Source organism: Zootoca vivipara, chromosome 4 (assembly GCF_963506605.1).
Source record: "Zootoca vivipara chromosome 4, rZooViv1.1, whole genome shotgun sequence".
Lineage (NCBI taxonomy): Eukaryota > Metazoa > Chordata > Lepidosauria > Squamata > Lacertidae > Zootoca > Zootoca vivipara.
The window spans coordinates 26562517-26580878 of record NC_083279.1 but is presented as its reverse complement, the minus strand read 5'-3'; the positions used below and the strand labels follow the sequence as shown (position 1 = coordinate 26580878).

Genomic DNA, 18362 nt, shown 5'->3' with positions numbered 1-18362 from the left:
AAGTATACTTACTATGGAGGTAGGACCATCTTCCATGAATTTGTCAAATCCCATTTTTAAAGATGTCCAAGTTGGTGGCCCTCAAAATAGTTTGTCTTTAATCCTCCAAGCTAGCAGTATAGCATGAGCGCCGTTATAATAATGTTCTACTACTTTAAATAAAATAGTAAGATACTGTTTGTGTAGGGATTTTGCATTATAATTAAATTAGGGGAATATGAACGAGTGGTGTGAATGTGTTAATTAGTACTGCAAATAGCAATGCAGTTTCCTCTGCATTTGCTACAGTGGAGAAAAAAAGTGGACTAGGCTATATAAACCATAAGTGCCTACTTAACTCATTTAAGATCATGAAATTATCTTTGATTAGGTTGTACTTATACACCGTTACTACTCAAGAGGACCAGTTACTGAAAGAAAAACAGACTACCAATGTAAGTTTTCTGTAACTTTGTCAATATGCAACACATGGTTGCAGCATTCTTACATGAAAAACTGATATTTGTAAGTTTCAATATTTTATTAAAATAGCATATTCAACCACTGGTAACCAATAATACATTAACTTTCCCCCAGATTGTGCACAACACAGTAGTGATTTAAAATAGCATTTATCCATGGAAGTCAGTGAAAATATTTTCAAATTCAAGTGTGCAACTAGAACTAAACATTGGGGGGGGGGAAGAAAACCCAATTTCAAAAGAATACATAAAGCTCTCATACAGAATTCTTTTTTTATTATAATCCTATAATACTAGATGCCAGTGTTTTCAATCATCTGACAATACTGCTTGCTCTTTTTTTCTTTATGCATAGTATCTCTCATTTAAAGTACCCACTTTTTATAAATAAATTGGCATTTTCCCATCCCATCTGCAGCTTCACAAAGAAACCAGTAAATAAAACTGTCAAGGACAGTCACAACAAAATGATCTCACAGCAAGATATAAAAACTTGAAGATACTAAAAAAAGGATGCGTCTACCCTATTTTACATAAAAAGACAGATTTAAAAAGTGCAAGGCAAAGATTGCAGTTTTCTTATTTAGGCACATCCACTTCTTTAAAGCAAGCTTCAGAGTGAAATTTCCAGTTTTTCTTCATGATACCTGTTTCGGAAGTCTTTTTGACAAAAGACAAATTACACCTTTCAAACACAAGGAAAGGTTTTCAATTCCTTTCCGACTTAAAAGAGTTTTTAGTTATGTCTGGTTCTTCCTTTTTTTATCCTGGCAGGTTTTGGTTTAGGAATATATTGGTTATTTGCTTGATATTCCAATTCTTTGCGGAAGTAATGAATTGCTTTATTTAAGCCTTCTTCCAATGGGACCTATTACCAAAGAGAGATACAGACAAATAAGTCAAGTTGTAAAAGTGCTTCTTATTTGCTCATTGTGATTGTCATAAGTATGTCAAGCAGGGTTATTTATTTAATTTGCTTATTGCATTTATATCCCACCTTTCCTCCAAGGAGCTCTAGGTGGTGCATTTACAGATACTTCACCAAAATAACTTAGATAGCATTTGTATCCAGCGGCAATTCCTGCGAAAACTTAGTAGTTCATACCTTAAGATCTGTGAAGTAGGCAGGGCTTTTTCCCCCCAGCTGGAATGGTGTCCTGGCACCTTTCAGAGAGGGTCTCCTCATGAGCTGGAGGTGCAGCAGGGCTTTGCTGAGGATTTTCAGTGGAACAGGCAGGCGGGGGAAGCCTGAGAAGGTACTCTATCATCTGCTTCTTTGGCCTGAGCAAGTGGGGGCAGGCTGCCTCTTTTCCTGATCAATGGGAGAGATTTCTCAGGAGTAGGGTGTGTGTGTGTGGAGATCATGAATGAAGGAGTAGCCCAAACTCAATCCCTTCCACCCCACGTGATCTCCATGGTAGGTGGAGAGATCGTGGGGGTGGGGAGCAGGCTGCTCCTTCACCCACACGTGTCTGGAGTAGATGGCAATTACAGTGGTGCCTTGCTAGACGAATGCCCTGTAAGACGAATTTTCCGCTATATGAATAGGTTTTGCGATCGGACGTTGTCTTGCAAAGCGTGGCCATAAAAACCTCCGATCGCAAAACTTAGCAAAAGGGGAACCAGCTGCAGCGCAGGAAGAAGGCAAAGGAAGATCAGCTGAGAGCTGTCAGCGCCTCTCAGCTGATCTTCCTTTGCCTTCTTCCTGTGCTGCAGCTGGTTCCCCTTTGTGTTCCGCTGGTCTCTGCCAGTGAGGGGCAACCGGCAGAGACCAGCGGAACACAAAGGGCTGTAGCGCGGGAAGAAGGGGGGGAGAAGTGGAGGAACGGATACGTTCCCCCACCGCCACACCATGGCCACCCGGGAGCATAGGACGGGGCTTCGGAGAAGAGCGCCTTTCTGAAGCCCCGTCCGATGTTGGCTTTGTGTCGGGCAGGAGAAGCGGTTACTCTGCTTCTCCCGCATCAGCCTGGCACACAGCTGCTTCCCTTGGCAGCCGCCATCTGAAGCTAGGCGGTGCCTGCCGAGGGAAACGAAACTGGCTTTGTGCCAGGCGGCGGCGGGAGAAGCAGAGGAACTGCGCCCGGCACAAAGCGGCGGCTGCTGCTTTGGCTTGGCGGGGGCGGGAAGAAGGGGGGGAATTCCTCCCCTTCTTCCCGCCGCGGCCAAGCCAGTCCCCGAGCCAAAGTGCGGCGCGACGGGGACTTTTTGCCGTTTGCCTTCCCCAAGCCAAGGGGGAGGCAAATGGCGAAAAGCATCCACCGCGCCACACTTCGGCTCAGGGACTGGCTTGGCGGCGGCGGGAAGAAGGGGAGGAATTCTTCCCGCCGCCGCCAAGCCAGTCAGCGGCGGGGGCTTTTCGCCGTTTGCGTTCCCCCAAGGGGGAGGTAAACGGCAAAAAGCCCCCTCCCGCGCCGCACTTCGGCTTAGGGACAGGCGGGATGTGGGGGAAACGCAGGAAAGATCCTGCGCTTCCCGCCCGACACAGCGGGGGATCGTCCCACTTGTCCCTCCCCCCGCCTGACAGATCCGGCATTTGGCTCTGTTGGGCGTGGGGAGGCACAAGCGGAGGATCGGACTGTGCCTCCCCCCGCCCGACAGATCCGGCAACCCCAGGATCTGTGCTTTCTATCGGGTGGGGGGGGGAGAGGAACGAACGGGGAGAAAGGGCTGCTTTCTCCTCCTTCATTCCTCTCCCTCTGCCACCGACAGCAAAGAGAGCTGCGGGGCTGTTGCCGCCTGTCTTCCTGCCTTCCAGGGAGCCAAGCGAGCAAGCGCCGCCACTGCCGCCAGTCCCCGGAGCCCATAGGAACGCATTAACTTTTAATGCGTTCCTATGGGAAACGGTGCCTCGCAAGACGAATTTTTCGTTGGACGAATTGACCGTCGGAACGAATTAAATTCATCTAGCGAGGCACCACTGTACCTGCCTTCCCCTGAGCAGGCTTGCTGCACCTTTCCTCATGGGGGAGACGAAATGCATCAAGAGGAAAGGCTCTGGGGAAGGCAGGCACTGCAGCAGCCAAGCCCACAGAGCCTGAGATTGTATGAGTGGCAAGTAGCGGGGGAGATCTGGCATGCGGGCAAAGGAACATTTCCATCACCCCCACAATCTCTCTATGCCTCCACCACAGCTGCCTCTTGGGGAAAAGAGGAAGACAGCCCATGCAAAGCCGGCTGAGGCAACACTGGAAACAGAGCATGATAGATAGAGTCTGGCTCTCGAGGAGACAAACACACACACCAGCCCAAAGATATCCTCTTTGGGCTCTGCGGTGGGTCTTCTCAGAGAGGTCCACACCTTTGGGACTAGGAAAGAAAAAGGCGCTGGAGGTAGGTAACTGGCAGTCCTTAGGTACAACCTTCTCATTTGCCCCTTCTGACTTATTCCTCCTCTACATTAGCAAAATATGGAAGGGGGGAGAAGCACACCTCCCTCTTCCGCTTTTGCTGGACTACAACTCCCATCATCCCTGGCCACAGGGGGAAAAGAGAAGAAGAAACTGCTATGGCATAAGTTTGGGAGCTCTTCAACTACCTCTGGCAGTAACCATAGACTAGAGTACGTCATTCATCAAACTGATAAAATTTGCAAATATGGAAAACTGTGGAGTGTGTTTGAAGTATCACAGTCTCCAGGCACCGCCTCTTCCAATAGCTTAAGGCAGGAGTGAAGAGTTGGGCTCCTATAGGAATTTGTAAGGCTACCTAGAAGATGGTAAGTTGGGTTCCCAAAGTTCTCCCTGAGAAGAACTGGTGGGTTTTGAGGGCCCAATAAGTGGAATGCCCAACTTCGCCATATCTACCTTTTCGTACCTCTATCACCTTTCAGCAGACAGGGCATAGCACTTGCTCATAGATAATGAAGAATGCAGCTGACAAAACGAATAATCAAGCTCCCTCAGAAATTTTTGGATTGTTACTCACTTGAATAAACTGAAGCTAGGATTGCAGCAATGATCTGTTCTGAATAAGGAATTTTCAGCCTCTTGCTCTAATGCTTTTCTATTTCTTCTGCCTACTTACAAAATACGCAACCTAGAAACAAGCTAGCCGCAAGCCAAAACTCAGAAGTAAACCTCAATGGGCATTATTTATGTACAAGATGCACCATTGAATTACCACCCTTATAATGTTGAGCAGGTTATAAATTACCTAAATAAAATAATAATTTAGGTAATTTATAACCTGCTCTTCATTAAATCGACACAAGAGTAGGGTACAACCTAAGAAAGCTCTCTGAAAAAAATCAAAACCACAACGATGATAAATTATAGATGTAAGAATGTGTCTAAACTAAGGCGGACAGGTATTTGTTGCACACCTCTAGTGTTTACCCCTCACTGAACTATATAGTACAAAAGTATACTAGCTTCTATGGGGGGGGGGATAGCAGGGCTTCACACAGGCTTAATTTCAAACCTACACCCAACCTGCATGCAGACACACACAAAAAAAGCATTCTGCTTTCCTACTAGCAGTGTTACTGCTAAGAAAATGGATGTTAAGGATTCTCAAGGCATCTCTGTCCGAAAGGTAGAAAGCACAATTAATCATTACCACTCTATAATGACCTACTGTTCAATAAAACTGGTTTCAATGGGAGCAGAGTCAGATCCACAAAACACACATTTTCCTTCACTGCCTTTGTTAAAATCGCTTTCGCTCTCAAGGGCCCCTGCTTATTTGCTCTAGATTTAACTAGCTTAGCTGTTTGTTTTAAAGATGAATACCAGGAAGTGTGGCTATTATCTATCAAGGAGCAGTAGCAATATTGATTTCTTGGGGGGGGGGGAACTCTTTCCAAAAGGAGGTAGCACAACATGGAAGGATTTGCCCTGCACAGCAAGGAACACTGAGCATTATTCGGTTCTTGATGGTGTTGCCTTTCAAAAATACTTGCACACAACACTGGTTAACTCTAGAATTACATACCACAGGTTCCCAACTAAGTAGTAACTTGGCTTTCCTGATGTCCGGCTTCCTTTTCTGAGGGTCATCTTGAGCTTCTGACAGAAACTGGATTTCACTTCCACTGCCTGCCAAAAACAACAACACCAAACTCGCAAATATTACAAAGCTACACTGGTTCCTGGTGATCGACTAACAGTTTCAGAAGTCTGAAACAAATCAAAACAGGTAGTTTTCAAATGTCCCCCTATACCACACACGTTTTCCAAGACAGGCTGAAACAAAGGCTTCACACACCTACAGCTCCCCTAAACTATGGTGTGCAAAGTCCAAGAGACCAGACAGGTCCAGTGCAGCCCCATCATCCTTATTGTTGGAAACCCAGAAGGTTCATCCCAACATTAAGCGCAAGTAACAGTTCTGGCAGAAAGTAGCTTCCTTGTCCACTCCTCCTGATGCACCCCTAAAATGTTCCACTGAGGGTCGGGGTACCTGCTAAGTGGGCAGGGCTGAGGTACAGGGGTGCACCATCATGGAAGCTTAGCTGGCTCCAAGCCTGTGTTCTGCGGGCACACAATCTCTTCTGCCCAGGTAAATTCTTTTTCTCCCTTCCTTTATCCTAAGTCCTATTCAGCAGTTCTAATTTCTCATCTGCTGAGGTAAGTATCGATGAGAGGGCTGGGCTTTGGTCTTCCCCAGTAGTTGCCCCATGTCCCCAGTAATTCCTGCCACCCTTCATAAAGTTGGAGAGAGAACTTCTGAAGCAGGAAGTATACTACTTGCATACTGTAATATTCTGAATCACACAAGGTCCCCCTGTTCAGCCATTTGCCTCAGGCGTGTAAAAAGTGGCGTGGAGGAAGCAAGTATGCGTTTTCTCGCTTGTACCTCGTGTGATTCCAATCGCGTGGGGAATCAGAACACCCTAACAGGGCAATAGCGTTATTTATCATTAATATTTATTAGTTGCTTTCCTCACAAAAGTGACCCAAAGCAACTTAAAAGTATACCAACCAACCAATAAAAAAACTTAAACCCACTACAGTGGTACCTTCACTTACTAATGACTCGACGTACGAATGTTTCGAGTTACGAACGGAGCTCTGTCCGCCATTTTGGATGCGGCGCGAATAGGATTTTTCCGACTTACGAATTTTTAATAGGGGTTGCTTCAACTTACGAATCCCCCCCATAGGCTTCTACTTACGATTTTTTTTTTTACTTACGAAGGTCCGTTCAGAATGGATTAAATTCGTAAGTCGAGGTACCACTGTACTATGAAGTTAGGCTTTACAGAACACATCCCACTAAGAGAGGCCCCAAATGCCTGAAACCTTTCAAATTACAGGCCTTTAAAAGCCCAGGTAAAATGGGAAGGTTTTGCCTGATACCTTAAAAAGATAAAAGTTGGCACCAGGCATCTATCTCTTATAATTTCCCTCATTGTAACTCCAGCCCAAAGTCTGCAACCAAGCAGAAGTGGCTTCCTGGCAGTAGGGTTGCTGCTGCTTCCTGGTGGGCCAACTTCCCGGGCACTACCTTTTGGTTAAGCAGCACTGGTGGGAAGCTAGTGTTGCAGCTCCACCCCACCAGGTGAACCTCTTCTCCACTCATGCAGTTCTACTGGATAAACCCCAACAGGTACATGTAGGCAAGCTGTTCCAAGTTTATTCAGGGCAATTATATGTCATACTTACCAACGAGTTTCTTAATTAACTGGGCAAACTCTAAAATAGAGTGTTCTTCTGGATTCCCCTAAGGATGTAAGAAGCACTATTAAAATGACATTTTACCAAAAAAAAAGCTTTATTTTGCAATAAGGTAACTAGCAAATAAAAGGACTAGATCAGGCATAGGCAAACTCGGCCCTCCAGATGCTTTGGGACTACAACTCCCATGATCCCTAGCTAACAGGACCCAGTGGTCAGGGATGATGGGAACTGTAGTCCCAAAACATCTGGAGGGCCGAGTTTGCCTATGCCTGGACTAGATCCTAACTTTTGTGCTGTGAACAGGATGTGGTTTCCTGCCTCCCCCTTCTCTCTGCAGCCTCCGTGAAGAGCTGTCTTGAGAGTGGGAGTGAACAAACCCTCACGAACAGAATGGCAATTGTGTGAGGAGGAATAGCTAGACGACCTTGATTCCCCTTTCTTATGCAAATAGAGGAACCCATCACATACCAGCAACCTTCAACCAAAAATGATGTCACTAGTCATTACCACATTTCAGAGCAGGAATAAAAAGCCCACAGGTAATATTTACAAACATGAGTCTAAACTGCTTAAGGCAATTTTTGTTTCCATAATACAATCCTGGGAGAGAGGAAACTTAGGTGGGGTAAGTCACAGCATGGAATCTGACATTGCGTTAATAAGATGTTTCCACCGGTGCAAGCAATTCTGCTTGCCAGATGGAACAATCTCTGCTCTCTTCCCCCCACATGCTGTTCTGGGGGTCATCCTGAGTGGACCACACGAGGGCAAGGTGGGGGGAGCCCCATGGTGCCAGCATGTGTCCTTGTGGCGGTTTCTGCTAGTGCACTAGGTTAGCAGAATCTGGCCCAGTCTCTAGCATTACATATGCCGACGTCCACACACTGCAACGCTGAACTGAACTTATAAATTCTGTTTTGCAAAAGGCTTTGCTCACAATCAGAGTCGATAAGTATCTGAAGAGGAGGAAGAACGCTGGTGAATTCACAATGCCAATTGTTCTCAGTGTGCTGAGCATGTTTGTGGCAAAAGGAGGAAAGGAAGGGAGGGTACATCGCTACCATTATTCTCAGAACTTCATAGTGCCAAATGTTTCTCCCGTTACTAGATTCAACGGATTAAGAGAATGGGCAGGTAATTCCAACACAGGGTCTTAAAAGATCAAGGAGAAAAAGGAAAGAAGAAAACCACTTGCTTACCAAGTTAACAGGACTGCTGACATTGCTGTTCATTAAGGCCACTAGCCCATTCACAAGGTCGCTGGAAAAACAAAACAATACATGACAACACAGCTTGAGCAGAGTTACTTCCTCATGCGTTTTACAGCCTGACTGTCCAAAATGCTGGGTTTTGGGGACGGGGACGGGGGACGACGACTAATGGCACCAGTTCCGTGCAGTGGCAACTTTAACAGAGTATCGGTCCTGAAATAACCAAACCATGGAACCTTAGGTGGGCTCCCAGCAGAGCACATTCTGCACTGGGGCAATAAATTTCTGCCTTATCCATTTCCATACAGTACCAAGCAGCAGGCCAAAACAAGATGCATTCAAGTAGAGCATGGAAGGAACCATGTGAATAGTTCACGTCCAATTTAACTGATTTACTTGGCCCCAAACACAATCTGTGTCTGCCCTCTACTTAAGTATGCAGTGTTCATTAATCTGGGCAGAGAATTCCAGTAGTACTAGTTTTTGTTTTGTTTTTTAAAGAAAACTGCGCTTTCATGTATTTGTCGCACTAAATTTGGACAAGTGCAGGATGGGACAATATACTGCTATTCAGCTACAAACTCGGAAAATTAGAATATCGTCGAAAAGTGCATTTATTTCAGTAATGCAACTTAAAAGGTGAAACCAATATATGGGATAGATGCATGACATGCAAAGCAAGATATGTCAAGCCTTTATTTGTTGTAATTGTAATTATTTGTCGTTAGGCGGGTCAATTATAAATGGAATGTAATTAAAGAAATGCAATAGCGATGTTTGTTTATTTTTGTATTATTGTAACCATTTCTTTTGTTGCATTACTGAAATAAATGCACTTTTCGACGATATTCTAATTTTCCGAGTTTCACCTGTAGGGAAATCAGACTCCCCTCTTCTCCACCTCAGCTTCCAAATCAATCAAGCTGTCACTGAACAACAATAATCAACAGCATGATTTAAAACCTCCGGAAAAGTCGTATTTGACTGTAGCAGAATTTTATTATTATTAAAGGTTTTTTTTGATACAGCAAGATAAAAAAAAGGAAGGAAGGAGAAAATAGGGGACTACAGCAGCACTTTAAAGGTTAAGCAATCTACTGTGCCTTTTGTAGACTAGAGCCTACCACCATTGTCGGTGCACCATAATATTAAAAGCCCCACTGGCTAAAATCACTGGTTTCTCTTTCCAAATACAAATTGCATATCCATTGTGCAAACACAAGATGGCAGCAATGGACTGAGTCCTCTAGCATGATTGTTTTCAACTCAGAAATATCAAAATAAAAAAATTCCTTCCAGCAACACCTTAGAGACCAGCTAAGTTTGCCATTGGTCTGAGCTTTCGTGTGCATGCACACTTCTTCAGCTACAGATATTCAGATATTCTGTGTATCTGAAGAAGTGTGCATGCACACAAAAGCTCATACCAATGACAAACTTAGTTGGTCTCTAAGGTGCTGCTGGAAGGAATTTTTTTTATTTTGCTTCGACTATGTCAGACCAGCACGGCTACCTACCTGTAATCAGAAATATCAACTAGTGTCTACTGAAAATCTGCTCTTCGGACTTCAGACTGTCAAGGCACCTATTTCCTACTTCAGTGTCTGCTATTCTGTTTTTAACAAAATTTGACCATTTATTTAGCACCACAGCGGCATTCAATGAAACCAAAAAGAAATAAAAAGCAACATTCTGACATCACTGCATGACTAATGTTGAAATAGGCTTTTCTCTTCCCCAGCACTCCACATTCATTCTTTTTTTTTTTCAGTGTCCCTTCCTCAGGTATACTGAAACAAGGAAGGCGAAAGAAATGTACCTGACATACTGAAATGCTCTGGTTTGAGTCCCAGGCCCATATACCTAGGGGAAAATAAAATAAAATGAGTATTACTGATAAGAAGTATCAATATGTCCATAACTTTCACTGACAAACATGTAATTCCTCTCCAATTCGTTTGTGACAGTGTGTTGAAAGCAAAATCTGTCCTGGTCTGATCTATGGCTAGATGCACGGGTTAAACTAGCTTATATACAGTGGAACCTCGGTTTACGACTACCTCCGTTTACGAACGCTGCGGACCCGGAAGTGTTTACATCCGGGTTCCGCGGCGTTGGATGCGCAGACGCGATCTGCGCAGCTCATGCATGCGCAGAAGCGATCTGCGCAGCGTGTGCGCAGAAGTGCTCTATCACGAATACCTCGGCGAGCGAACGCCTCCGCGGAACGGATTGCGTTTGCAAACCGAGGTACCACTGTACGCCTCACTATCATTTTGATAGTCATAGGGTGGAATAATTGAGTTTCACCAAGCTGTCTTGTATCCAGAGTTTGGCCAGATCCAGACTGATCTAGCTACATATTTTATTTCCCTTTACTTTTTATAGCATCTCTGGACCAAGTTTTTCTCCACCATCTTTAATGTGCCACTTACAAAACAAAGTTGTTTTTTAAAGAAAAGAGTATATTCCAGTTCATATGGAATGAATTTTATTTTTGTTTCCTCAAGTGGAAGGGAACAGATATTTGTATATGGGTTGACAAAAGGAAACAAGATTTGAAGTCATCCCCTGCACCTTTGCTGACGGTTTGCAGAGTTGGAAGAATTCACACCCTTTTTTGTTTTCCTGGGGCTAGCTGAGCGATTGGGCACATCAGCTTGTTCCCCAGCAACAGTCTTCTCAAAACACACGCAGGCTACAAGAGCCCTGCTTGTACACTGCTGTTTGCCAGAAAGCAAAGCGTGCCAGTCTTCTGCAGTTCTCTGGAGTGAATCTCGTGAGATTTTACTGCTCTTCAAAATGCACATCAAAATATCTGCAGGAGAGCCCTCCTGAAAAAAACTTTTGTTATTGACTTTGCGACACATCCCAGCTCTGTCCTACTAATATAAAGTATTAATGTAACAGCTGGTCACGAAACTAATCCACTATGGTCACTAAGTTTAAAAAAACAACACAACTTAATAGGAAGTTTCATTTTCTTATTTTTACTGGGTGGTACCCAATGGTGTCAACTTGACGGACAGAAAGCATCTGTCTTTGGAAGACCAATTCCCCCCCAGTTCCTCCCTTAAATCTGCTCTAAGCATCCAGGAAGCCCTGGACAGATTTTGGGAGGAAAATCTTCAAAGATTGTCCCCTTCCATGTTGCATTGATGGATGCCTCTCATCAGCAGAGCCACCACTGGATACAAAAACAGTAACTCAAGCACCCAGCTACCAGATGCTATCTCATAACACTAGACATGATTAAGGACCGGTCCAACACATACATCCTCGCCATTTCTTGACTGCAGCATTAAGGGATGGCTGGGTGTATGAATAGCTGTCACAGACAAATTATCACAGTCACAACTGCCAGGTTACCCAATATCAGCTCAAGGTCCTTTTCAATTGGGACAGTTCACATGTTTAGCAAAGAGGTATTTCATTTTGGTAAAAAAACCCCAACAACAATGTGCATGCTTGTTTGAACCAGTCCTGTGTGGAAAACAAATAATTACACTGAAGCTCTAGTTTAACTCCTGTTAATAGCCAAATAAATGACTTGATGTTATGGGTTCCCCCCCCCCCTCAAGCAGAATAGAACTGGACATAAAAACAGATTTCTGTGGAAAGCTGTCTTTTAGTATATTTACTAAGACTGCAATCCTATGCACACTTAACTTGAGATCAAGTCCTATTGAACACAGTGAGGAACTATGCAAAGATTGCGCTCTAAAGGTAACTGAAGACCTGAATCAAACGACTGTCCATCACAATAGCCTGATTACGTGGTTCAGCGCAAATTCTTTATCCAGATAACTTGAAGTTCTGCACCGTTTTAAGAGATTTTAGTGAACTTACTGATACAGGACCGTTCAAGCTCAGGGTTCATGTTCTTAAACCTACACAATTCATACAAGTGACATTTCACAAAGCGACAATTTATTTTACTTGGGTCTTCCCCGGAAATCCAATGAACAGCAAATTGAGTTCAGAGGGCAGGATGGTAAATACGTACAGTTAAGGGTTCTCCCTGAAGAGCCTGCAGGATGAAGTTACTAACAACTCTGCCATCATTCATGTGCATCCGTGGGCCGAAAGTATTGAATATTCTTGCAACTCTTACTTCTACACCCTCCTGGAAGAATAAGAAAAAAGCTTTTTTTGTTTTTAAAAAATGCACTGGGCTTTTTAAAATTCTCTATTGCTACCCTACCCCAGAAGGATGATGACAGTTGACAAGACACACAAAGCCAGGTTCTATATTTGCTTATGAAAAGGGGGAGACAAATCCCACATTGCCGTGTTATCTTACAATTATCATGCCTCTATGCCAAAACCCAAGTCACTTAACATGGTTTTAGCATATTCCATACTACCTACATAATTTTGCTGTTCTTGGATCTATTTCTCAGAGATCAGTCCGGTATTACCAAAGGGGTCCTGGTTTCAACCAAATGGGTTCCTAATTATTTATTGTTCATCTACTAAACTGCCAGGTGCATGAAACACTTCAAGCAAACCAGCGAAACTAATACTGCTGGGTTTGGCCTCTAAGCGAACCATGTTTGGTACCCAAGCAGCACCAGGAATAGGAGGCAGTCTATACCAATTGTACAGCAACCTTTCATGCGGGAGAATGTTGGATTTCACCAGAATCATTCACTCACACCACCTAAGTGACCTTGTATTTCTGTATCATGTGTTGCAACTCTCAAGTTCCGAACGTTTTTGATTCTGCCGGCCAAATGTCACAATCATTACCTGCTTCATATAGGCATAGCACATTGTTTCGGCAACCCTCTTTCCTTCGTCGTAACATGCTCTAGGTCCTATGGGATTCACGTGACCCCAGTAATCTTCGTTTTGTGGGTGAACTTCAGGATCTTGAGAGTGGGGGAGGGAGAAAGCAATCATGAGTTTGACTATTCAGCAGCACAGAAAGGATTACTTATTAAGGTACTCTCTACAGCAGGGGTCAGAAAACCTTTTCAGCAGGGGGCCGGTCCACTGTCCCTCAGACCTTGTGGGTGGCCAAACTATATATTTTTGGGGGGGGGGGGAATGAACGAATTCCTATGCCCCACAAATAACCCAGAGATGCACTTTAAATAAAAGCACACATTCTACTCATGTAAAACCATGCTGATTCCAGGACTGTACGCGGGCCGGATTTAGAAGGCGATTGGGCCGGATCTGGCCCCTGGACCTTAGTTTGCCTACCCATGCTCTACAGAGTGGTGGGTACCAGGGTTGAGTTATAGTCTTAAGTTTTTTTGCCACAATATCAATTTCAAGAAAGTGACACTCTCCACCTCTATAAAGCCTTGTTCCTACTGCTGGGGCTGTTTTCAGATACCGTTTGGTCCATTGCTGTTGCTCTGATGCAATTTCCCCCATTTCATTGCTCCCTGAGTGATCCCAGCCAATCAAGGACCACATATGGGATGCAATGTGAAGACACTACAGAGCAAAGCTTGGGCATTTGCCAGCTCCACGAGGGGCAAATGAAGCCCATTTAGAGCAAGGTCAATGCTTCCTATAGTCTGTCACGTAAGAAGTTATTCAGAGCTAGCTGGCCATTTTTATTCTGTCTGAAAAGATTTAACGGAACCACACTCAGCTTCTAAAATGCTTTCCCAAGGACTGATGGCTAGAGAAAGGCTAAACTGGGGTAGGAAAATGAATTCAGCGTGATTCCTACCCAAGCACCAATGATCAGCTTGCAAAAAGCATGGGGCTATGAATGTGCCCGCAAACCGCCCTTTTGGCACCCCATCATCCCTCGTCCCACATACGATGTCATATATGACATCAGATGTAGGACAGGTGGGTGTGACCTGCTAAAAATGACCAGAGGTTTGCTTACTGCTGGGCCAGAGTAACTCACAGGAAGACACATATGGTACATGCATGTGTATAAACAACCTACAGATGTCCCATTAGCTCACAGTGGTACAAGAATAATTTATCCATGGCTTTGGCTCACTTCACATATTATGCAAGTCGAACGTTCTGCCTAATTTGCAGGACCTTCACCACAGGTCAGAATGCAGGGGGGGGGGGGAGACCTGAAGCAAATGCAGTAGCCCCCAAGCAGGAGGCACCTAAACACACTTCAGTGGTGACCAAAGGAAACACATCAGAAACTCCCAAATCAAGTAGGATGCGTCAAGGCTTTATGGGGCGGAATCAACTAAGCCATATCATGCCATGCACTGGTGTTCTATTTGTTGAACGCAGCAAAAATATTATTGGGACCGAAGAATGAAAAGGATAGTACCGTAGTATATTGAAAAGGTAGAGGAGGGATTGATCCTGGAGTACTGAGGTACTATCAAGCCCAGTTATCCATGGAAATTAATGCCCCCAAGATCAAGCTTTTTGTTTGTGTAGGTGAGCAAAAGGAACATTTTTAAAACAATATCTTCAACAAAAGCATAGTAAGATCCATTGACTGCAGGGCAGGGGGTCAAATTTGACCAAAAAACGTAGCAGGTGGAGAAGAACCCTTGACAGCTCTCCCTGCCTTGCTTAAAACTATGCTTGGAGGCCTCCATGCTTGTGGGACCTCTCCCTTCAGTAAAAGACTAGCTGCCAAATCAGCCATTGCCAAGTCCACTTCTTACCTCCATATACTTCAGAGGTAGATGCAAGAAGAAGCCGAGCTCCAACACGTTTTGCTAACCCTTAAAAAAGAAAAGAAAAAAAGAGGGTGAACATTAGTCAAAACGAACGGACTCATGCTTATCTTCATTTAATTTTGACCAAAGGGGGCTAAGCAACCAGGAGTTCCACATTCTGTTCAGTAGCAGGCTTTTTTGTAAAAGCTTTCAGACCGAAATGTAACTTCTCATCCACAAAAAACCCCTTTAAAAACTATCCTTTAAAGTGGCTCTGCATTACTCCAGCAGTTCAGACCTCCTGTGATTCTGCAGAACTGATGTGGAGAGCCTTGTGGCACCGTAAGGGTTCATTATTGCAGCACAAGCTTTAGCGAGAGCTCTTCTCAATGGGTGCCATCGTTGCTGTTTTTGCTAAGAGAGATTTAACATGTGGCTTTTGGGGATCAATCCATGCCTCTGTCAGGCTAACCTACCTCACAGGGTTGTTGCGGGGATTAACGGGGAATGGGAGAGCCATATATCCCACACCTTGAGCTCCATGGAACAAAAGATGGGACAGAAATGCAAAATAAAATATCCAAAAATGCTTACTCTCATCCTGCCCATTTGGAAGCCTAGCACAGCAGGGATGAAAGCATAGTTAAGGGTTTTCTGAATGCTTCAAGAAATTCCCTGCTACTTGGTATAAGACTACAAGTATCCAAAACAGTTAATGCGTCTATATAATAAGGTAAGGATACTCCCAAGTACCCCAAATTTCTGTAAAAGGAAGTCAAGAGAATACATCTTTGGCCAACTCTTAGAACTCGCTGAATGGCATGAAAAGTGACTTGAGATGGTATAGGAAGTTATTTGTGGCAAATATCCTGCACTATCCTCAAGTGCCAAGAATATCTTCTTTGTAATGCCATCAGTCTGCATCACTGGGCATATCCCTGGTTCACCCCATCACACTTGTTCATGCAAGTGGCTACCCTGGGACTGAAGCATGGCAAAAATATACTGTTTGACTTCCCTTAAAATTAGGGGCAAGAAAACTCTGTAGAGCCAGATACTGCTGGACTACAAATCCCATTATCCCTGCCATTGGTCATGACGCCTGTACTACAAATCCCATCATCCCTGGCCATGATGGCTAAGGTAGATGGGAACTGGAGCCCAACAAACCCCAGATGGTCACAGGTTCCTCACCCCTGCCCTAAGGCTTGCTGTTTTGGCATGCAAGTACTTAGCTTCACGTAGGGATACCAACTTGAAACAAAAAATGAATGCCCTGCTGGGTGTTTCTAAAGAATATTTAAGTCATTTACAAACAGACATACAGGTGCAAACATCTGGAATCAGGATGCTGCGCCTTTCTCCAGTAAAAGTCAGTAGCGATGCACAGTACCATTTCAATGAACGTCAAGCTGCTTATTTCACATAATCCACTCACTGACTCACCCAACATGTTCAGCGTCCCTATGGTGTTGGTCTTTAGCGTCTTGATGGGATTATACATGTAATTTGGAGGGGAGGCTGGAGAGGCCAGGTGGTAAATTTGGTCCACTGTGAAACAATGACAAAAAAGAAGAAGAAGAGAAGAGCGTTTATTTTACACCAACTCAGTTAGGAGATTAAAAAAGTGGGAAGGAGTTGTAGGTACTCAGGGACACTTCCACCATGCCAGATCTCTCGGATGTGGGAACAGAGCCAATGAGAGAATTGAATTGACAGAAGAAAATGGAAGGCAAGAGTCCAAGAGTGAATAGCAGCCCAGATTTGGATACAATCACTTCTTCTAACTCTCATGAGCAAGAGCCTACTTGCAAGGGTCTACTCACAAGCGAAGCAAGACAAAGGCATGGCTGGAAGGCTGCATTAAAAGGGGGAAAGGAGGAAGATGTTCTTTGGCTCCTCTCCATAAGAGAACCAGGAACTACTGTATGATACATTTCTCTTGTTCCTATGGGTGTAGAACTAGGAAGATGGTATAAAAGTGGTGAGAATATAAACTTATATCATTTTTTTTTTAGTTTAAGAGGAGAAAAACACCACTCTATTCAGAATGTACAACCAAATAAATATTTCTTCCAAATCCCATTTCACATACAAATGATTTAGGTTTGAATTGTTCCCCCAGACAAATTCTCACCCAATTATACTGAAGCGATGCAAAGATGATTGAAAAACTTTTCTAGTACTAACTTAATCCTTGTGGGTTATCGCTGGTTTCTTTTTAACCTTTTGGGATGAAAGCTGACTTTCAAAACAATTTTACAGAGAAATCTTTGTTTAAAGTGTTTGGCTAGCTAGTTCTAAGGGTGCTGTTTAAACAGGCTTGTGTGATTTCCGCATTCTGTGTTTTTTTCCCCTTGTCACAGACACACAGCGAACACTTTGAACTGTGAAGTATCTTCTTGTTGAGAGAGAGTCACACCGGAATTGCCTTTCATTATACCCAACAAAAAGAAACTATATAATTCATACCCAGCTAAGGCTGAAATTGCGTGCTAAAAACAGGCTGCCGGTTTAATAACGTCCCACTGGTATTATTTAACCAAAAGCATTTGATTGTACGAGGGAGGTGTTGCAGACCATTAGCAAATTCCAACTGCACAGCTACACCCTCATGATCCAGAAACAAAGTCGTTAGGGGATCTAATTAAACTGGAGTCTGGGATAGGTGGAGAATCTTATTAACCCCCATTTATATTATAGTCTTGCAAACATGGCAAATGCCCCCCCCCCCGCTTCTCAAGACAGTGTGTGCCTCCTGTACATTTAGATAAAGATTCATGAAGTTCTGTAGTCCTAGTGAAATAACTCCAGCTTCTAAAAAGTACTTATCTCATGTATTTTTCGCTCAACTTGACAATATCTGCAAATACAGTATATTTGCACCGTGTATTTGTAGTACCTGTACCGTGAGGGCAAGGAGGCAAAACATGCCTGTGGCATGTGTAACCTCAAAAGGCAAGATATATGGCATTATTCCAATGCTCACATTCTGGTTTGTATGTACCACTGAGCCAAACCAAAGCTTACAGCATGAACAATCAAATGTGTGGGCTTTCCAGTGAAAAGATTGGGCGTGCTTCTCTTCTCTTCCACTCCTGATGTTAGTTACTGCACAGCTGTGAACGCAGCCATGTTTTGGCTTAGTGTTATGTCAGAACCGAGGCTCATGGTTTAGTTCAGTTGAGAAAATTCACAAGCCGGGTTACTACTCATAGTTTGCCTGGGGCAAATAAGCCACAAGCATGGATTCAGACATAATGCTAAGCCAAACCATGGCTTGGCTCACAGCAACAGGTCTAGAGAAGGAGGTTAGCAGTTGTGATCTTTTCACCAGGAGCCCACAGATTAAGTCATTCACACAAAGTAATGGCTTAGCTTAGTATTATGGGCACAGTTTTTTGTTTTGTTTTTAAATTTCACCCATATTGTCATAGTGTGAAAACAGCATGGGTG

General features: G+C 43.9%; 1 protein-coding gene across 1 annotated transcript in view; it reads right to left on the bottom strand.

Annotated features, from left to right (window-relative positions):
* Window positions 1-501: 501 nt before the first annotated feature.
* The window catches only part of UXS1 (UDP-glucuronate decarboxylase 1), a 38216-nt gene continuing 20355 nt past the window's right edge, over window positions 502-18362 (bottom strand). The window contains exons 7-15 of the mRNA XM_035115065.2: window positions 16353-16457; window positions 14913-14972; window positions 13048-13169; window positions 12302-12421; window positions 10115-10158; window positions 8284-8344; window positions 7070-7127; window positions 5397-5500; window positions 502-1329 (exon numbers count right to left, since the gene is read on the bottom strand). Of these exons, the coding sequence (XP_034970956.1) occupies window positions 1198-1329; window positions 5397-5500; window positions 7070-7127; window positions 8284-8344; window positions 10115-10158; window positions 12302-12421; window positions 13048-13169; window positions 14913-14972; window positions 16353-16457 (806 nt within the window). The 3' untranslated portion in view covers window positions 502-1197. The remainder of the gene's footprint in view (window positions 1330-5396; window positions 5501-7069; window positions 7128-8283; window positions 8345-10114; window positions 10159-12301; window positions 12422-13047; window positions 13170-14912; window positions 14973-16352; window positions 16458-18362) is intronic.